The sequence below is a fragment of the Penaeus japonicus genome, unplaced genomic scaffold, assembly GCF_977035675.1.
Source record: "Penaeus japonicus unplaced genomic scaffold, GWHDUDI00000001_assembly GWHDUDI00000022, whole genome shotgun sequence".
NCBI lineage: Eukaryota > Metazoa > Arthropoda > Malacostraca > Decapoda > Penaeidae > Penaeus > Penaeus japonicus.
The window spans coordinates 338,602-359,615 of NW_028234424.1; the positions used below are offsets into that span (position 1 = coordinate 338,602).

General features: G+C 36.0%; 7 protein-coding genes across 8 annotated transcripts; all 7 read left to right on the forward strand.

The window, feature by feature from the left end:
- The first annotated feature begins 1,517 nt into the window (after positions 1-1,517).
- Positions 1,518-2,372, forward strand: LOC122255575 (cuticle protein 7-like). The gene is made up of 3 exons (XM_086549289.1): positions 1,518-1,549; positions 1,654-1,728; positions 1,900-2,372. The coding sequence occupies exons 1-3, from the start codon at positions 1,538-1,540 to the stop codon at positions 2,275-2,277; spliced, it is 465 nt and encodes a 154-aa protein (XP_086405415.1). The 5' UTR covers positions 1,518-1,537; the 3' UTR covers positions 2,278-2,372.
- A 3,008-nt stretch (positions 2,373-5,380) lies between these two features.
- LOC147469240 (cuticle protein 7-like) lies at positions 5,381-6,195 on the forward strand. The gene is made up of 3 exons (XM_086549295.1): positions 5,381-5,392; positions 5,492-5,566; positions 5,739-6,195. Exons 1-3 carry the CDS (start codon positions 5,381-5,383, stop codon positions 6,114-6,116), a joined length of 465 nt encoding a protein of 154 aa, XP_086405421.1. The 3' UTR covers positions 6,117-6,195.
- A 1,779-nt stretch (positions 6,196-7,974) lies between these two features.
- Positions 7,975-8,799, forward strand: LOC122255583 (cuticle protein 19-like). Its single transcript, XM_086549288.1, has 2 exons — positions 7,975-8,171; positions 8,344-8,799. The coding sequence occupies exons 1-2, from the start codon at positions 8,082-8,084 to the stop codon at positions 8,719-8,721; spliced, it is 468 nt and encodes a 155-aa protein (XP_086405414.1). The 5' UTR covers positions 7,975-8,081; the 3' UTR covers positions 8,722-8,799.
- Positions 8,800-10,726: 1,927 nt separating this feature from the next.
- On the forward strand, positions 10,727-11,676 carry LOC147469241 (cuticle protein 7-like). Its single transcript, XM_086549293.1, has 2 exons — positions 10,727-10,813; positions 10,960-11,676. The coding sequence occupies exons 1-2, from the start codon at positions 10,727-10,729 to the stop codon at positions 11,335-11,337; spliced, it is 465 nt and encodes a 154-aa protein (XP_086405419.1). The 3' UTR covers positions 11,338-11,676.
- A 1,821-nt stretch (positions 11,677-13,497) lies between these two features.
- LOC147469242 (cuticle protein 7-like) lies at positions 13,498-14,518 on the forward strand. Of its 2 annotated transcripts, XM_086549292.1 has the most exons (3): positions 13,498-13,584; positions 13,757-14,046; positions 14,410-14,518. In XM_086549292.1, the coding sequence occupies exons 1-3, from the start codon at positions 13,498-13,500 to the stop codon at positions 14,516-14,518; spliced, it is 486 nt and encodes a 161-aa protein (XP_086405418.1). The 2 variants fall into 2 exon arrangements, with proteins under 2 accessions (XP_086405418.1, XP_086405417.1); XM_086549291.1 differs by lacking the exon at positions 14,410-14,518 and having other exon boundaries at positions 13,757-14,205.
- Positions 14,519-17,018: 2,500 nt separating this feature from the next.
- Positions 17,019-17,788, forward strand: LOC122255576 (cuticle protein-like). The gene is made up of 3 exons (XM_086549294.1): positions 17,019-17,030; positions 17,133-17,213; positions 17,375-17,788. The coding sequence occupies exons 1-3, from the start codon at positions 17,019-17,021 to the stop codon at positions 17,771-17,773; spliced, it is 492 nt and encodes a 163-aa protein (XP_086405420.1). The 3' UTR covers positions 17,774-17,788.
- Positions 17,789-19,828: 2,040 nt separating this feature from the next.
- LOC147469243 (cuticle protein 19-like) lies at positions 19,829-20,530 on the forward strand. Its single transcript, XM_086549923.1, has 2 exons — positions 19,829-19,918; positions 20,089-20,530. Exons 1-2 carry the CDS (start codon positions 19,829-19,831, stop codon positions 20,464-20,466), a joined length of 468 nt encoding a protein of 155 aa, XP_086406049.1. The 3' UTR covers positions 20,467-20,530.
- The last annotated feature ends 484 nt before the right edge of the window (positions 20,531-21,014 follow it).

Sequence of the window (21,014 nt, forward strand, 5' to 3'; positions counted from 1 at the left end):
TGGATAATCAAAATATCATGAAATAACTAAATCGCAGTGTCAATCTTATAATATACAAACATAATTAGAAAATGCAAAGTTACGTATTACACTTTCACTAAATTTTCCCCTACTAGCTAGTCACCGCATATTCCTTGTGAGATAGCCACGTAAATATAACTCTCCTTCATCCATTTATCTATCTATATATATTTGTCTATTTTAGTATTTGGGAACTGTTCATAAAGTGGGGGTCTTTGTCTATAAGAAATACATCTATCTACAAAGGTTTGATATTATTAATAACTTAGAATCAATATAAATCAATACTTTGTTGACCATCGATGATATTATATATTTTCTTTTTAAACTATACACATATATTTGAAGATAATGATAATGGTAAAAAGATAAACAGGTTTGCTATACTCTTATTGAGACTATCAATTATATTTCCTGTTGTTATTGGTACTATAGGATGATATATTTACTAAAATCAAATGATAAGTCCGACTGAAGTTGTTACGGCCGTAATGTTCTCAAAATATGATTGATAAATATTTGAGAAGGCAATTATGATAATTAATCTTAAAAGCAGGAATAAGTATCCGTGTGTCTCTCTATCATTCTATCTATATGTATATATAAATGAATATATATATATGTATATATATACATATATATATATATATATATATATATATATATATATATATATATATATGTATACACACACACACAAACACACACACACACACACAAACACACACACACACACACACACACACACACACACATATATATATATATATATATATATATACATACACACATATATGTATACTGGTATATGCACACAGGTATACAGGTATACATGTAATAACACAGGCAAGCAACCAGACGTGGAAAAATTAGTAATGTAAAGATGGCGGTAAATAAGAAAATGAGAGCAACTACAGGTTCTAAAATACACTAACCAAATATTGACAAAACCAGAGACGACTCCTGTCGACCATGAAGAAAATCCATCAGTCATGACGATGGTTTGTAATGAAAACCAGCTCGACCTTGGCATTCAAGAGGACAAGGGCTATGAACTTATAGAGAGAAGAGAGAGAGAAGAATGAAGAGAGAGATGAAGAAAGAAAGATAAGAGTGAAAAGAGGGCGATTAATGAAGAAATAAAAAATAAAAGAAAAGAGAAGAATGAGGAGAGACAGAGAGAGAGAGAAGAATGAAGTAATATAGAGAGAGATAAAAGAAGATGGAGATTGAGAAAGAGAAGAGTGAAGAGAAAGAGAGAAAAAGATAGAAGAGTGGAGAGAGAAGAAGCGAGAAGACTTAAGAAAAAAAAAAAAAAAATGGTCGTGAAGAAAGGGACCGAAGGTGAAAGACAATAAGGGTCTATATATGAAAAAAAAAAAAAAAAAATGAAGGACGACTGGCGCACCATTTTCCCGGTTGTAACAATTAGTAGAAGAGTGACGTCACTTGGCTCACACTATAAATACGTACGATCCCCTTGCTTGGTCAGTTCCGTGTCAACTAGGTCTCCAGAATGAACGCTAAGGTGCGTGGCAATTTGGTTTAAGATTAGTGTGTAATTCAAGACAATCATGTAATTATTCCAGATTGTGATAACGCTCATTTTACTATGGCAAGATATGGTTGCAGGTCCTCTTCTTGCTCGGCGTGGTGGCTGTGGCAACTGCAGATAAGCTGCCAACGTACTCCTATGACGCCCCACAGGTGAGGATTAGGAATGAAACATCATGATATATATCATCCGTAGACTTTCAAAAACTATTGATTCTTTTAAAGATTTTCAACGAAGAAAGATTGTTGGTAATTATGTTATGTACCGAATAATTCTGGGATTTAGATCACCTGATGACTGATTCACAAATATCTGCATTTTAGGGATCTTTCGAAGACTCCATGGAATATGATGATGCCAAGTACGACTTCAACTGGGCTGTGAAGGACGAGTATTCCGGTAACGACTTCGGCCAGCAGGAGTCCCGCGATGGTGACAACACTGAGGGATCGTACTACGTGCAGCTCCCCGACGGCCGCCTGCAGAAGGTGACCTACTACGTGGATGGCGACAACGGCTACGTTGCCGACGTGACCTACGAGGGCGAGGCTCGCTATGACTCGGTGGAGTCTCGCGAATACGCCGCCCCCAGACCCGTGTACTCCGCCCCCGAGTCACATGAGTCCGTTGAGACTCCCGTGTACAGCCCACCACGACCCCAGTATGCCGCACCCAGGCGTTCCTACGGGTTCCCTCAGTAATTTGGCTTTGTATATTTATAGCTGCCATAAAACAGCAGCTCTATTAAACTTTATATATTTATGGATGCGACCTAAATAAATGTGCATTACTTTAACTCGCAAAGTTTATAACATTTTTTTTTATCGATCTAGAATTAATCCGCTAAGACTCCCATGTACGGACCACCACGACCCCAGTATGCCGCACCCAGGCGTTCCTACGGATTCTCCCGGTAAGGAAGGATAAAGAAGACCAATGGCCAATGAACGAAATGGATCTATTCATGGACATTCATCACATCTAAAGATTAATCAGCCAATTGTATATGTTTCTTGCCAGCAACCACCGTTTCCACGAAATGCAAATAATAACAATCACAAAGAGAGAGAACAGAGACAGAGAGAATGAGAGGAGAGAGAGAGAGAGAAAAAAAAAAAAACGTAAAACGAGAAGTTCAAGATACACTTTTTCCATCTTATGAAAGGGATTAGGTTCCTTTCCCATCTATCAATCCACCAAAAAGAAATTCGAAATAGATGCAAATTTTCTATCCGATTCTTCTGTGGATTACGAACAACCACATTCTCACCCATATATATATATATATATATTTTTTTTATGCTCGCACACACTCCCGTTATCAATGTCAGTAACTCTAAATACTAGGTTAATGGATGCATAATTATCATTCATATATAGTGTTTATGTATACTTGCATACATAAGGATACATTGAATATATTGTATATACGTCATTTAGATAGATAGAGAGAGAGAGAGAGAGATTCGGAGGTGGGGTGGGGGGGGGTGGGGGGGAGAGGAACATACAGATAATTTGAGTTGATACAGAATTTGAAATGGATTTTATGAGGTGTCTCGGGTTAACAAAATTAATGAATGAGTAAATACTATATCTGTTCCAGAATATTATTCCATAAACTATGGTTAATCAAGATGTTATGAAATAACTAAACTGCAGTGTCAATCTTATAATATACAAACATAATTAGTAAATGCAAAGTTACGTATTTCACTTTCACTTAACTTTCCCCTACTAGCTAGTCACCGCATAACAATTATCCCTCATCCATTTATCTATCTATTTAAATTCATCTATTTCAGTATTTGGGAACTGTTCTTAAAGTGGGGGGCATTGTCTATATGAAATATATCCATCCGCATAGGTTTAATATTATTGATATTATTAATAACTTAGAATCAATATAGATAAATAATTTGAAGACCACCGGTGATTTCATATATTTTCTTTTCAAACTATTCATATTATATATTTGAAGATAATGATAATGGTGAATAGATAAAAATCATTGCTAAACTCTTGTTGAGAGTATTGATTATATTTCCTGTTGTTGTCGGTACTACAAGATGATATATTCACTAAAATTAAATGATTAGTTGTTAGGGTCGTAATGTTCTCAAAATAAAATTGATATTTGAGAAGGCAATTATGATAACTAATCTTAAAAACAGGAATAAGTATCCGTGTGTTATCCTCTTGGTACCTATTTCTACCTCTCTCGCCCTTCTCTCTCTCTCTCTCTATCATTCTATCTATTTGTATATATAAATGAATATATATATATATATATATATATATATATATATGGATATATATATATATATATACATATACATATATTTATATACATACATATATATATATATATATATATATATATATATATATATATATATATATATTATATATATGTATACATACATATATATATATATATATATATATATATATCCATATATATATATATATATATATATATTATATATATATATTATATATATGTATATACAATATGTATATACATATATATATGCATATAATGTATGTACATATATATATATATATATATATATATATATATAATATATATATATATATATATATATATATATGTATACATATATATATTATATATATATATATATATATAAATATATATATATATATATATATATATATATATATTTATATATACATATATATATATATATATATATATATATATATATATATATATATACATATATATATATACCACATATATGCATATAAACTGTATTGCCGATTGTATGTATATATACTCTATTACGTTTCTATATCATACATACATACATACATACATACATACATACATACACACACACACACACATATACATACATATATATATATATATATATATATATATATATATATATATATATATATACATATATGTGTATATAAATATAAATTTATATATGTACATATTTATATGTATATATATACATATGCATATGTATGTATGTATACACACACACACACACACACACACATATATATATATGCATACACACACACACACACACATATATACACACACTAGTATATGTACACAGGTCTACAGGTATACATGTAATAACACAGGCAAGCAACTGGACGTGGAAAAAATAATAACGTAAAGATGGTGGTAAATAAGAAAATGAGAGCAACTCCAGGTTCTAAAATACACTAACCAAATATTGACAAAACCAGAGACGACTCCTGTCGACCATGAAGAAAAGCCATCAGTCATGACGAAGGCTTGTAATGAAAACCAGCTCGACCTTGGCATTCAAGAGGACGAAGAGCTATGAACTTATGGAGAGAAGAGAGAGAGAAGAATGAAGAGAGAGATGAAGAAAGAAAGATAAGAGTGAAAAGAGGGCGATTAATGAAGAGAAAAAAAAATGAAGAGAGAGAGAGAGAAGAATGAAGAGAGAAGAATGAAGAATGAAGAATGATAGAGAAAAAAGAAAAAAGAAAAAAGAAAATGGAGATTAAGAAAGAGTAGAGTGAAAAGAAAGAGAGAAAAAGAGAGAAGAGTGAAAAGAGAAAGAGAAAAGAAGCGAGTAGAGTTAAGAAAAACGGTCGTGAAGAAAGCGACCGAAGGTAAAATAGAATAAGGGGCTATAAAAAAAAAAAAAAAAAAAAAATGAAGGGCGACAAGCGCACTGTTTTTTTCCCGGTTGTAACAACTAGTAGAAGAGTGACGTCACTTGGCTCACACTATAAATACGTATGATCCCCATGCTTGGTCAGTTCTGTGTCAACTAGGTCTCCAGAATGAACGCTAAGGTGCGTGGCAATTAGGTTTAAGATTAGTGTGTAATTCAGGACAATCATGTAATTATTCCAGAGTGTGATAACGCTCATTTTAGCAAGATATGGTTGCAGGTCCTCTTCTTGCTCGGCGTGGTGGCTGTGGCTGCGGCAGATAAGCTGCCAACGTACTCCTATGGCACCCCACAGGTGAGGGTTGGGAATGAAACATCATGATATATATCATCCGTAGACTTTCAAAGATTATTGATTTTTTTTAAAGATTTTTGATGAAGAAAGATTGTAGGTAATTATGTTATGTACCGAATAATTTTGGGATTTAGATTATCTGATGACTGCTAAACAAATATCTGCATTTTAGGAATCATTCGAAGATTCCATGGAATATGATGATGCCAAGTACGACTTCAACTGGGCTGTGAAGGACGAGTATTCCGGTAACGACTTCGGCCAGCAGGAGTCCCGCGATGGTGACAACACTGAGGGATCGTACTACGTGCAGCTCCCCGACGGCCGCCTGCAGAAGGTGACCTACTACGTGGATGGCGACAACGGCTACGTTGCCGACGTGACTTACGAGGGCGAGGCTCGCTATGACTCGGTGGAGTCTCGCGAATACGCCGCCCCCAGACCCGTGTACTCCGCCCCCGAGTCACACGAGTCCGTTGAGACTCCCGTGTACAGCCCACCACGACCCCAGTATGCCGCACCCAGGCGTTCCTACGGATTCCCTCAGTAAGAATGGATTGTCGAAGACCGCTGATCAAAATGTATCTATTTATTTATAGACATTTATTACATTAAAAGCTCAACCAACTATATGCATTTCTGTCCTACCACCGACCTATATTTCATCTCAAAGAATGGAAAAAAATGTAATGTCTCTTGAATTTCATAGAATAAGTGATTGTTTTTTCATGAACAATATTTAAGTTTATCTGAAACAAATCCAGAAATCCAATATGTTTTTTTTTATTGTATACACTCAACCACGCACGCATATACGATTGTACAAATACATATTTCCATTATATATATCTGAACACGGAAAATGATCATCAATGAATAAATTAGTCACATATAGTACGTGTACTTTTTCTAATATAAATGTGATATATGTCTTTGTGTGTAAATAAAAGGACAAATAAACATTTCAAGTAATCTGAAACAGAGAGAGATAGAGAGGTGGAAAGAGATCGATACTTAGAGAGGAGAAAGGAGAAAAGAAAGAGGAAGTGGGAGTGATAAGTAAAATTTGAAGGTAGAATAAAACATGATAGGAGAGACTGATAATATCATTTTTTTTTAGTATAAAGGTTATGTATTTGTATATTCTGATATATACTATATAGGTATATATATATACACAATCACACATATGTACATACATACATATATATGTATATATAGATATACATACTTGCATATATATATATATATATATATATATATATATATATATATATATATATATATATATATATATATATATGTATATATACCTGAGTGTTTTTGTCCGTTGGTGTGTGTAGAGAAAGATAGATGACAATACGCACATACGCACACACACACACACACACACACACACATATATATATATATATATATATATATATATATATGTATATATATATATATATATATATATTTATATTTATACACACATACACAAATATGTGTGGGTGTTTCAGTATAAATATGTTTGTGTTATAAATAAGAAAAAAATGTATGAGGTATATGTTCAGAACATTTGTATAATGTGTTTTTCTATATATATATATAGACATTTATTTGTATATATATACATATATGATATATATATATATATACATATATATATATATATATATATATATATATACACAAATATACATATGGGTCTACGTATACATAAACGTACAATTTATAATACATATCTACATATCTGTATTCATATTTATATATTTCTATACATAGAAAAATACAAAAACACGTGTACACACACATAAATATATAGATCTAAAAATATATATTTGTTCGTGTGTGTATACATATGTATACATAAGTAGACTGAAATGCCGTACAGTAAGCGGGAATAATGACTGGAATAACAAATAATGAGCTTGGTAAAAAAGATGTCAAAGATTCCGGCAGAGTTGAATGTAAGCATCTCAAGGGGCTGTGATACACATAATGTATTCCAACATTCATGGAGAAAAGCCATAAATCATGACGAAGGCTTGCGATGAAAACCACCTCGACCGTGGCATTGAGAAGGACGAAGAACTATTAACTTGCAGCTGGTATGACCAAGGTGTTGTGAAGTAAAAGGGGACGTGTGTTGGGGGAGGGGAAGACAGGGATGGGGATGAGAGAGAGAGTGATGGAGGTGGGGGAGAGGCAGGGATGTGGGTGGGGAAAGAAGGAAAGGGGCGGGGAGACTAAGAGGAAGGAGGGTACGGTGTGAGGGGGTGGGCAGAACACAGCAAAAAATCTGAAGGGCGACAAGCGCACTGCTTTCTTCCGGATGTAACAGATAGTAGAAGAGTGACGTCACTTGGCTCACAATATAAGTACGTACGATTCCCTTGCTTGGTCAGTTGTGTGTCAACTAGGTCTCCAGAATGAACGCTAAGGTGCGTGGTAATTTAGGCTAAGAGTGGTGTGTATCACAAGACAGTTTTATAATTATTCCCGACTGTATTGAGGCTTGTTTTACTATATTATGATGTGGTTGCAGGTCCTCTTCTTGCTCGGTGTGGTGGCTGTGGCTGCTGCAGATAAGCTACCAACCTACTCCTATAACGCTCCACAGGTGAGTGTTAGACACAAGAAAAGTGATATACATTGTCAGTATACTTCGCTAATGCTTAATTGCGTTGAAGAGTTTCAACGAATACTTGTTTTCCGTCATGCTGCTATACAAATCTCTACATCAATTTAGTATTCATATCAGTAATTGAGTGAATGGGAAATGTATTTTTTAGGGATCTTTCGAGGACTCTGTAGAGTATGATGATGCCAAGTACGACTTCAACTGGGCTGTGAAGGACGAGTATTCCGGTAACGACTTCGGCCACCAAGAGTCCCGCGATGGTGACAACACTGAGGGATCGTACTACGTGCAGCTCCCCGACGGCCGCCTGCAGAAGGTGACCTACTACGTGGATGGCGACAACGGCTACGTTGCCGACGTGACCTACGAGGGCGAGGCTCGCTATGACTCGGTGGAGTCTCGCGAATACGCCGCCCCCAGACCCGTGTACTCCGCCCCCGAGTCACACGAGTCCGTTGAGACTCCCGTGTACAGCCCACCACGACCCCAGTATGCCGCACCCAGGCGTTCCTACGGATTCCCTCAGTAAGAATGGATAGACGAAGACGGCTGATCAGAATGTATCTATTTATTTATAGACATTTATTACATTAAAAGCTCAACCAACTACATGCATTTCTGTTTTACCTCAGATCGATATTTCATCTCAAAGAATAGAAAAAAAATAATATCTCTCCTAAATTTCATAGAATGGGTGAGATTTTTTTTTTCTTTTCCTATACAGTAGTTGATTTTAAAAAAATCCAGAAATCCAATATGTTTTTACTGTATACACCCAATCATGCACGCATATACGTATAAACCAATACATATTCCCATTATATATATCTGAACACTGAAAATGATCATCAGTGAATAAATTGGTCAAATATAGTACGTGTATTTTTAAAATTGATATATGTCTTTTAGTGTAATAAAAGAAGAAGAAAAAAAAAGACATTTCAAGTAATCTGATGCAGAAAGAGATAGAGAGGTGTAAAGATAGATCGTTACTTAGAGAGGAGAAAAGAGAAAAGAAAGAGAAAGAGAAGGAGAGAGGGAGGGAGAAAACGAATGAGAGAAAGAGAGAGAGAAGGGAGCAAGAAAAATAAAGAGAGAGAAAAAGAGGAAAGAGAGAGAGGAAAGGGGAGGGAAAATCAAAATTTAGAGGTAGAATAAAACATGATTCTTCCTTTTATATATAAATGCTGTATTAGTATATTTTGATATATGCTATATAGATATACATATACACACACATATATACATACGTACATACATATGTATAATTTTTTTTTCTATCTTTTTTCTTTTTTTTGAGTGTGTGTCTGTTGGTGTGTTTAGAGAAAGAGAGATGGATATATATTCACACACACACACACACACACACACACATATATATATATATATATATATATATATATATATATATATATATATATGTATGTATGTATGTATGTTTACACACACACACGCGCACACAGACACACATATGTGTGGATGTATTAGTACAAGTATGTTTGTGTTATAAATTAGAACAAAATATATGATGTATATGTTCAGAACATTTATATAATGTATTTTTCTATATAGATATAGGAATTTATTTGTATATATTCATGTATGACACACACACACACACACACACACACACACACATATATATATATATATATATATATATATATATGTATATATATACATATATTTACAAATATACATATGGGTGTACGTATACATAAACGTATAATTTATAATACATATCTACATATCTGTATTCATATTTATATCTTTCTATACATACAAAAATACAAAAACACGTGTACACACACATAAATATATAGATCTAAAAATATATATTTATTCGTGTGTGTATACATATGTATATATAAGAAGTAAAATGAAATGCCGTACAGTAAGAGGGAATAGTGACTCGAATGACAAATAAATGAGCTTGGTAAAAAAAAATTCTAAGATTCCGGCAGAGTTGAATGGGAGCATCTCAGTTGGCACATAATGTATTCCAACATTCATGAAGGAGAAAAGCCATAAATCATGACGAAGGCTTGCGATGAAAACCACCTCGACCGTGGCATTCAGAAGGACGAAGAACTATTAACTTACAGCTGGTATGACCAAAGTGTTGTGAAGTATTAGGAGACGTGTGTTGGGTGATGGGAAGACAAGGATGGGGATGAGAGAGAGAGAGAGAAATGGAGGTGGGGTAGAGGCAGGGAAGTGGGTGGGGAGAGAAGGAAAGGGGCGGGGAGACTAGGAGGAAGGAGGGTACAGGGTGAGGGGGTGGGCAGAACACAACAAAAAATCTGAAGGGCGACAAGCGCACCGTTTTTTTCCGGGTGTAACAGATAGTAGAAGAGTGACGTCACTTAGCTCACAATATAAGTACGTACGATTCCCCTTGCTTGGTCAGTTCTGTGTCAACTAGATCTCCAGAATGAACGCTAAGGTGCGTGGTAATAGTTTAACTGATTTGTAATGTAAGACAGTCATGTTACTATTCCCGACTGTAATGATGCTTGTTTTACTATAACATAATGTGGTTGCAGGTCCTCTTCTTGCTCGTTGTGGTGGCTGTGGCTGCTGCAGATAAGCTACCAACCTACTCCTATAACGCTCCACAGGTGAGTGTTAGACACAAGAAAAGTGATGCTTAATTGCTTTGAAGATATCCAACGATTACTTGTTTTCAATCATGCTGCTATACAAATCTCTGCATCAATGTAGTATTCATATCAGTAATTAAGTGAATGGAAAATGTATTTTCTAGGGATCTTTCGAGGACTCAGTGGAGTATGATGATGCCAAGTACGACTTCAACTGGGCTGTGAAGGACGAGTATTCCGGTAACGACTTCGGCCAGCAGGAGTCCCGCGATGGTGACAACACTCAGGGATCGTACTACGTGCAGCTCCCCGACGGCCGCCTGCAGAAGGTGACCTACTACGTGGATGGCGACAACGGCTACGTTGCCGACGTGACCTACGAAGGCGAGGCTCGCTATGACTCGGTGGAGTCTCGCGAATACGCCGCCCCCAGACCCGTGTACTCCGCCCCCGAGTCACATGAGTCCGTTGAGACTCCCGTGTACAGCCCACCACGACCCCAGTATGCCGCACCCAGGCGTTCCTACGGATTCCCTCAGTAAGAATTGATAGACGAAGACCGCTGATCAGAATGTATCTATTTATTTATAGACGTTGATTACATTAAAAGCTCAACCAACTATATGCATTTCTGTCTTACCACCGACCTATATTTCATCCCAAAGAATCGAAAAAAGTAATGTCTCTTGAATTTCATAGAAGAGATGATTTTTTTTTTCTTGAACAATATTTAAGTTTATCTGAAACAAATCCAGAAATCCATTATGTTTGTACTGTATACACCCAATCACGCACGCATATACGATTGTACAAATACATATTCCCATTATATATATCTGAACACTGAAAATGATCATCAATGAATAAATGACTCACATATAGTACGTGTATTTTTTCCTAATATAAATGTGATATATGTCTTCGTGTGTAATTAAAAGGAAAAATAAACATTTCAAGTTATCTGAAAGAGAGAGAGATAGAGAGGTGGAAAGAGATCGTTACTTAGAGAGGAGAAAGGAGAAAAGAAAGAAAGAGAATGAGAGAGAGAGGGACAGAAAGAGAAAGAGTGAAAGAGAGAGATAGAGATAGAGGAGGGAGTAAGAAAAAGAAAGTGAGAGAAAGAGAGAGAAGAAAGAGAGAGAGGAAGCGGGAGGGATAAGTAAAATTTGAAGGTAGAATAAAACATGATAGGAGAGACTGATAATATGATTTTTTTAGTATAAAGGTTATATATTTGTATATTCTGATATATACTATATAGGTATATATATACAATCACACACACACACACATATATATATATATATATATATATATATATATATATATATATATATATATATATACATACATATATGTGTATATATAAATATACATACTTACATATATACACACATATATATGTATATATACACACACACACACACACACACACACACACACACACACACATATATATATATATATATATATATATATATATATATATATATATATGACTATATTTGTCTGTTGGTGTGTGTAGAGAAAGATAGATGGCAATACACACACACGAACACATACACACACACACACAGATATATATGTTTATATATATATATATATATATATATATATATATATATATATATATATATATATATATAAACACATACACAAATATTTGTGTTTCAGTATAAATATGTTTGTGTTATAAATAAGAAAAAAATATATGAGGTATATGTTCAAAACATTTATATAATGTGATTTTTTTTATATAGATAAAGGCATTTATTTGTATAGATATACATATATGATATATATATATATATATATATATATATATATATATATATATATATATATACATACACACACAAATATACATATGGGTCTACGTATACATAAATGTATAATGCATAATACATATCTTCATATCTGTATTCATATTTATATCTTTCTATATATACAAAAATACAAAAACACGTGTACACACACACACACACATAAAGATATAGATCTAAAAATATATATTTATTCGTGTGTGTATACATATGTATACATAAGAAGTAAAATGAAATGCCGTACAGTAAGAGGGAATAGTGACTGGAATGACAAATAAATGAGCTTGGTAAAAAAAAATTCTAAGATTCCGGCAGAGTTGAATGGGAGCATCTCAGTTGGCAGAAATACACATAATGTATTCCAACATTCATGAAGGAGAAAAGCCATAAATCATGACGAAGGCTTGCGATGAAAACCACCTCGACCGTGGCATTCAGAAGGACGAAGAACTATTAACTTCCAGCTGGTATGACCAAGGTGTAAAAGTAACAGTGGACGTGATTTGGGTGAGGGAGAGACAAGGATGGGGATGAGAGAGAGAGATGGAGAGGCAGGGAAGTGGGTGGGGAGAGAAGGAAAGGGGCGGGGAGACTAAGAGGAAGGAGGGTACAGGGTGAGGGGGTGGGCAGAACACAGCAAATAATCTGAAGGGCGACAAGCGCACCGTTTTTTTCCGGGTGTAACAGATAGTAGAAGAGTGACGTCACTTAGCTCACAATATAAGTACGCACGATTCCCTTGCTTGGTCAGTTCTGTGTCAACTAGATCTCCAGAATGAACACTAAGGTGCGTGGTAATTTAGGCTAAGAGTGGTGTGTGTCACAAGACAGTTTTAGAATTATTCCCGACTGTATTGAGGCTTGTTTTACTATATAATGATGTTGTTTCAGGTCCTCTTCTTGCTCGGCGTGGTGGCTGTGGCTGCTGCAGATAAGCTACCAACCTACTCCTATAACGCTCCACAGGTGAGTGTTAGAGACAAGAAAAATGATATATATTGTCAGTATACTTCCGAATGCTTAATTGCTTTGAAGAAATTCAACGAATACTTGTTTTCAATCATGCTGCTATATAAATATCTGCATCAATTTAGTATTCATATCCGTAATTGAGTGAATGGGAAATGTTTTTTTCTAGGGATCTTTCGAGGACTCAGTGGAGTATGATGATGCCAAGTACGACTTCAACTGGGCTGTGAAGGACGAGTATTCCGGTAACGACTTCGGCCACCAGGAGTCCCGCGATGGTGACAACACTGAGGGATCGTACTACGTGCAGCTCCCCGACGGCCGCCTGCAGAAGGTGACCTACTACGTGGATGGCGACAACGGCTACGTTGCCGACGTGACCTACGAGGGCGAGGCTCGCTATGACTCGGTGGAGTCTCGCGAATACCCCGCCCCCAGACCCGTGTACTCCGCCCCCGAGTCGGAAGAGTCCGTTGAGACTCCCGTGTACAGCCCACCACGACCCCAGTATGCCGCACCCAGGCGTTCCTACGGATTCCCTCAGTAAGAATGGATTGATGAAGACGGCTGATCAGAATGTATCTATTTATTTATAGACATTTATTACATTAAAAGCTCAACCAACTATATGCGTTTCTGTTTTACCACAGACAGATATTTCATCTCAAAGAATAGAAAAAAGTAATGTCTCTTGAATTTCATAGAATAGGTGATTTTTTTTTCTTAAACATTATTTAAATTTATCTGCTACGTTGCCGACGTGACCTACGAGGGCAAGGCTCGCTATGACTCGGTGGAGTCTCGCGAATACGCCGCCCCCAGACCCGTGTACTCCGCCCCCGAGTCACACGAGTCCGTCGAGACTCCCGTGTACAGCCCACCACGACCCCAGTATGCCGTACCCAGGCGTTCCTACGGATTCCCTCAGTAAGAATGGATTGACGAAGACCGCTGATCAGAATGTATCTATTTATTTATAGACATTTATTACATTAAAAGCTCAACCAACTATATGCTTTTCTGTTTTACCTCAGACAGATATTTTATCTCAAAGAATCGAAAAGAAATAATGTCTCTTGAATTTCATAGAATAGGTGATTGTTTTTTTCTTGAACAATATTTAAGGTTATCTGAAACAAATCCAGAAATCCAATCTGTTTTTACTCTATACACCCAATCATGTACGCATATACATATATACAAATAAATATTTCCATTATATATATCTGAATACTGAAAATTATCATCAATTAATAAATTAGTCACATATAGTGTACATGTATTTTTTCTAATATGAAAGTGATATATGTCTTTGTGTGTAATAAAAAGGAAAAACAAAAACAAAACATTTCAAGTAATCTGAAACCGAAAGAGAAAGAGAGCTGGAAAATAGATCGATACTTAGGAGAAAAGAGAAAGGAAAGAGAGAAAGAGAAGGAGAGAAAGAAGAAGAGAAAGAGAAAGAGAAAGAGAGAGAGAGAGAAAGGAGTAAGAGAGAGGGAAAGAAAGAGAGATAGAGAAGGGAATAAGAGAAAGAGAGAGAGTGAGAGAAGGGAGTAAAAGAAATAGAGAGAGAGAAGGGAGTAAGAGAAAGAGAGATAAAGAAAGAAAGAGAGAGAGAAGAAAGAGAAAGAAAGGGGGAGGGATGAGCAAAATTTGAAGGTAGAATAAAACATTCTCTATCACACAGGTTATGTGTTTTTATAGTCTGATATATACCAGATAGGTATGTATATGTACACAAACACACACACACTTATATATATATGTGTGTGTGTACAGCTCACAACGACCCCAGTATGCCGCACCCAGGCGTTCCTACGGATTCCCTCAGTAAGAATGGATTGACGAAGACGGCTGATCAGAATGTATCTATTTATTTATGGATCTTATTACATTAAAAGTTCAACAGAATACATGTATTTCTATTTTATCACCAACCGAAATTTTTGTACGTATATAAAATATTCTCAGGGAAATCGAGAAAGAAGAAATAACATCTCTCTTGAATTTCATGGAATGAGAAATTTATTTTTTTCATACAGTAGCTCAGTTCATCTATGACAAATCCATAATTTTGCCTGGTTTGGCACACCCAACCACGGACGCATATACATATATACTTACGCACACAAATTCACATTCCCTTATATAATTCTGAATACTGAAAATGCCCATTAATGGATAAATATACGAGAGATTACTCCTATACCGTATGCATTCTTATGAAGATGTATTATTCGCTTTTGTGTGTAACAAGAATTTCAACTATTTTGAAAGAGAAAGAGATGGGGAAGAGACAAATAGATGGATAAATAGAGAGGGAAGAGGAGGCGGATATGAGCATAATTTGAAGTTAGAAATAATTAAAGACGATTGGAGCGACTGATTAAATGATTTCATAAGTATAATGGTTATTTATATGTATAAACTAATAAAAATTAGATTTAAACATATATATGTGTGTATATATATTTGTATGTATATGTACACACATATATAGCTAGCATGTTTCATAAAACAAAATTCCAATATATAATGCACATAAAAAGAAAATGGAAATGTGTGTTTACACACCAAACACACACACACATATATGTATATATACATATATATATATACATATATAATCACACATATGTATGTCTACACACTTGCATGATATACACACACAGATATATTTTTCATACATATATATACATATTCGTATACTATATAATACATATCAGTATATCTATATCTATATTTGCATCAATCTGTATACGCAAACACACATATATGCATTCATAAATATACACATTTTTACATATATACACACATGTATTGTATATGGATACATATGAGCACAAAACCACAAGCACACACATAAAAGTCGCACATATACACTTATTCAGAGAAATGAATTTAATTGCTGTACAGTAACAGAACATAGTGGATGGAATTAAAATAAAGGATAAAATGGGGTAAGATTGATAACTTAGATTGCAGCCAGAATTAAATTCAATTAGCTAAAATATACGATTATTATGCGTAAACAGGAGTAATGGTTCCCAGAATCCGTGAGGCAGAAAAGCCATAAATCATGACGAAGTCTTGCGATGAATACCACCTCGACCGTGGCATTCAGGAGGGCGAAGAGCTTGGGACTTTCAGCTGTAATGAGCAAGGTGTTGAAGTAATTGTAGACGTGAGTTGGGTGATGGAAAGACAGGGGTGGGGTTGGGGAGAGAAGGAAAGGGGCGGGGAGACTAGGAGGAAGAAGGGTACAGTGTGAGAGGGTGGGCAGAACACAACAAAAAATCTGAAGGGCGACAAGCGCACCGTTTTTTTCCGGGTGTAACAGATAGTAGAAGAGTGACGTCACTTGGCTCACAATATAAGTATGCACGATTCCCTTGCTTGGTCAGTTCTGTGTCAACTAGATCTCCAGAATGAACACTAAGGTGCGTGGTAATTTAGTTTAAGTGATTTGTAATGCAAGACAGTCATGTTACTATTCTCGAGTGTAATGATGCTTGTTTTACTGTATTATGCTGTGGTTGCAGGTACTCTTCTTCCTCGGTGTGGTGGCTGTGGCTGCTGCAGATAAGCTACCAACCTACTCCTATAACGCCCCACAGGTGAGTGTTGGGCACAAGGAAACCATGATATACCTTGTTTGTATACTTTCAAAGGCTTCAATACTTCGAAGAATTTCAGTGAATAATTGTCAATCATGTTAAACAAATTTCCGTAACAACGTAGCATTTACATTAGCTGTTAACTGAATGAGAAATGTATTTCCTAGGGATCTTTCGAGGGCTCAGTGGAGTATGATGATGCCAAGTACGACTTCAACTGGGCTGTGAAGGACGAGTATTCCGGTAACGACTTCGGCCAGCAGGAGTCCCGCGATGGTGACAACACTGAGGGATCGTACTACGTGCAGCTCCCCGACGGCCGCCTGCAGAAGGTGACCTACTACGTGGATGGCGACAACGGCTACGTTGCCGACGTGACCTACGAGGGCGAGGCTCGCTATGACTCGGTGGAGTCTCGCGAATACGCCGCCCCCAGACCCGTGTACTCCGCCCCCAGACCCGTGTACTCCGCCCCCGAGTCACATGAGTCCGTTGAGACTCCTGTGTACAGCCCACCACGACCCCAGTATGCCGCACCCAGGCGTTCCTACGGATTCCCTCAGTAAGAATGGATAGACGAAGACAGCTGATCAGAATGTATCTATTTATTTATAGACATTTATTACATTAAAAGCTCAACCAACTATATGCATTTCTGTTTTACCACAGACCCATATTCATCTCAAAGCATCGAAAAGAAGTAATGTCTCTTGAATTTCAGAGAATGGGTGATTTTTTTTCTTAAACAATATTTAAGTTTATCTAAAACAAATCCCGAAATCCCATATGCTTCTACTGTATACACCCAATCACGCACGCATATACGATTGTACAAATACATATTCCCATTATATATATCTGAACACTGAAAATGATCATCAATGAATAAATTAGTCACATAAAGTACGTGTATTTTTTTCTAATGAAAATGTGAGATATGTGTTTGTGTTTAATAAAAATGAAAAATAAACATTTCAAGTGATCTGAAATAGAAAGAGATAGAGATGTGGAAAGATAGATCGTTACTTAGAGAGGAGAAAGGAGAAAAGAAAGAGAGAGAAAGGGGTAAGAAAAAGAAAGAGAGAGAAGGGAGTAAGAAAAAGAAAGAAAGAAAAGAAAGAGAGAAAGGAAGGGGGAGGGATAAGCAAAATTTGGAGGTAGAATGAAACATGATAGGAGAGACTGATAATATGATTTTTTTAGTATAAAAGTGATGTACTTGTATATTCTGATATATACTATATATATATATATATATATATATATATATATATATATATATATATATATATATATATATATATATATTTTTTTTTTTTTTTTTTTTTTTTTCGTGAGTGTGTTCTGTTGGTGTGCGTAGAGTAAGATAGATGGCAATACCTACACTTACACATATACATATAAATATATATATATATATATATATATATATACATATATGTGTGTGTGTGCTTACACACATACACGCACACATACACAAAAATATGTGGGTGTTTTAGTATAAGTATGTTTATGTTATAAATAAGAAAAAAATATATGATGTTTATGTCCAGAACATTTATATAATGTGTTTTCCTATATAGATATAGGCATTTATTTGTATCTATACATGTATTATATATATATATGTATATATATATATATATTATATATATACATATACACATATATTTACAAATATACATATAGGCCTACGTATACATAAACGTATAATATATAATACATATCTACATATCTGTATTTATATTTATATCTATCTATACATACAAAAATACAAAAACACGTGTAAACACACACACACATACACAGACACACACACATATATAGATATGAAAATGTATATGTTCGTGTGTGGATGCATATAAGCACAATACCACACACACATACAAACAGGCGCACATATACACTTATTTAAAGAAGTAGACTGAAATACTGTACAGTAACAGGGAATAGTGGTTGGAATGAGAAATAATGAGCTTGGTAAAAACGATGTCTAAGATTCCAGCAGAGTTGAATGTGAGCATCTCAGGGGGCTGTGATACACTTAGTGTATCCAAACATTTATGAAGGAGAAAAGCCTACGTAAACAGGAGTAATGGTTCCCACAATTCATGAGGCAGAGAAGCCATAAATCATGACGAAGGCTTGCGATGAAAACCACCTCGACCGTGGCATTCAGGAGGGCGAAGAGCTAGGGACTTCCAGCTGGTATGACCAAGGTGTTGAAGTTAGTGTGGAGGTGATTTGGGTGGGGGAGAGACAAGGATGGGGATGAGAGAGAGAGAGAAAGATGGAGAGGCAGGGAAGTGGGTGGGGAGAGAAGGAAAGGAGCGGGGAGACTAGGAGGAAGGAGGGTACAGGGTGAGGGGGTGGGCAGAACACAACAAAAAATCAGAAGGGCGACAAGCGCACTTTTTTTTTCCGGGGGTAACAGATAGTAGAAGAGTGACGTCACTTGGCTCACAATATAAGTACGCACGATTCCCTTGCTTGGTCAGTTGTGTGTCAACTAGATCTCCAGAATGAACACTAAGGTGCGTGGTAATTTAGTTGAAGTGATTTGTAATGCAAGATAGTCATGTTGCTATTCTCGAGTGTAATGATGCCTGTTTTACTATATTATGCTGTGGTTGCAGGTCCTCTTCTTGCTCGGTGTGGTGGCTGTGGCTGCTGCAGATAAGCTACCAACCTACTCCTATAACGCCCCACAGGTGAGTGTTGGGCACAAGGAAACCATGATATACCTTGTTTGTATAATTTCAAAGGTTTCATTTCTTCGAAGAATTTCAGTGAATAATTGTCATTCATGTTGTTATACAAATTTCCGTATGGACGTAGCATTTAAATTATTTGTTATCTGAATGAGAAATGTATTTTCTAGGGATCTTTCGAGGACTCAGTGGAGTATGATGATGCTAAGTACGACTTCAACTGGGCTGTGAAGGACGAGTATTCCGGTAACGACTTCGGCCACCAGGAGTCCCGCGATGGTGACAACACTCAGGGATCGTACTACGTGCAGCTCCCCGACGGCCGCCTGCAGAAGGTGACCTACTACGTGGATGGCGACAACGGCTACGTTGCCGACGTGACCTACGAGGGCGAGGCTCGCTATGACTCCGTGGAGTCTCGCGAATACGCCGCCCCCAGACCCGTGTACTCCGCCCCCGAATCACACGAGTCCGTTGAGACTCCCGTGTACAGCCCACCACGACCCCAGTATGCCGCACCCAGGCGTTCCTACGGATTCCCTCAGTAAGGATGGATTACTGAAGACCCTGATCAGAATGTATCTATTTATTTATAGACATTTATTACATTAAAAGCTCAACCAACTATATGCATTTCTGTTTTACCAGAGACAGATGTTTAATCTCAAAGAATCGAAAAGAAATAATGTCTCTCTTGTATTTCATAGAATGGGTGATTATTTTTTTTAAACAATATTTAAGTTTATCAAAAACAAATCCAGAAATCCAATATGTTTTTACTGTATACACCCAATCACGCACGCATATACTTATATACAAATAAATATTCCCTTTATATATATTTGAACACTGAAAATGATCATCAATGAATGAATTAGTCACATATAGTACGTGTACTTTTTCTAATATGAATGTGATATATGTCTTTGTGTGTAGTAAAAAGGGAAAAAACAAAACAAACAAAAACATTTCAAGTAATCTGAAATAGAAAGAGATAGAGAGGTGGAAAGATAGATCGTTACTTAGAGAGGAGAAAGGAAAAAATAAAGAGAGAAAGAGAAGGAGGGAGAGAGGGAAAAAATAAAGTGAAAGAGAC

Coding starts and splice junctions, on each gene's coding strand:
- LOC122255575 (XM_086549289.1), top strand. Junction 1,729..1,899: donor ACTCCTATGACGCCCCACAG/GTGAGGATTAGG, acceptor TCTGCATTTTAG/GGATCTTTCGAAGACTCCAT.
- LOC147469240 (XM_086549295.1), top strand. Junction 5,567..5,738: donor ACTCCTATGGCACCCCACAG/GTGAGGGTTGGG, acceptor TCTGCATTTTAG/GAATCATTCGAAGATTCCAT.
- LOC122255583 (XM_086549288.1), top strand. CDS start 8,082: ATGATGTGGTTGCAGGTCCTCTTCTTGCTCGGTGTGGTGGCTGTGGCT. Junction 8,172..8,343: donor ACTCCTATAACGCTCCACAG/GTGAGTGTTAGA, acceptor TGTATTTTTTAG/GGATCTTTCGAGGACTCTGT.
- LOC147469241 (XM_086549293.1), top strand. CDS start 10,727: ATGTGGTTGCAGGTCCTCTTCTTGCTCGTTGTGGTGGCTGTGGCTGCT. Junction 10,814..10,959: donor ACTCCTATAACGCTCCACAG/GTGAGTGTTAGA, acceptor TGTATTTTCTAG/GGATCTTTCGAGGACTCAGT.
- LOC147469242 (XM_086549292.1), top strand. CDS start 13,498: ATGTTGTTTCAGGTCCTCTTCTTGCTCGGCGTGGTGGCTGTGGCTGCT. Junction 13,585..13,756: donor ACTCCTATAACGCTCCACAG/GTGAGTGTTAGA, acceptor GTTTTTTTCTAG/GGATCTTTCGAGGACTCAGT. Junction 14,047..14,409: donor CCCGTGTACTCCGCCCCCGA/GTCGGAAGAGTC, acceptor CGCCGCCCCCAG/ACCCGTGTACTCCGCCCCCG.
- LOC122255576 (XM_086549294.1), top strand. Junction 17,214..17,374: donor ATAACGCCCCACAGGTGAGT/GTTGGGCACAAG, acceptor TGTATTTCCTAG/GGATCTTTCGAGGGCTCAGT.
- LOC147469243 (XM_086549923.1), top strand. CDS start 19,829: ATGCTGTGGTTGCAGGTCCTCTTCTTGCTCGGTGTGGTGGCTGTGGCT. Junction 19,919..20,088: donor ACTCCTATAACGCCCCACAG/GTGAGTGTTGGG, acceptor TGTATTTTCTAG/GGATCTTTCGAGGACTCAGT.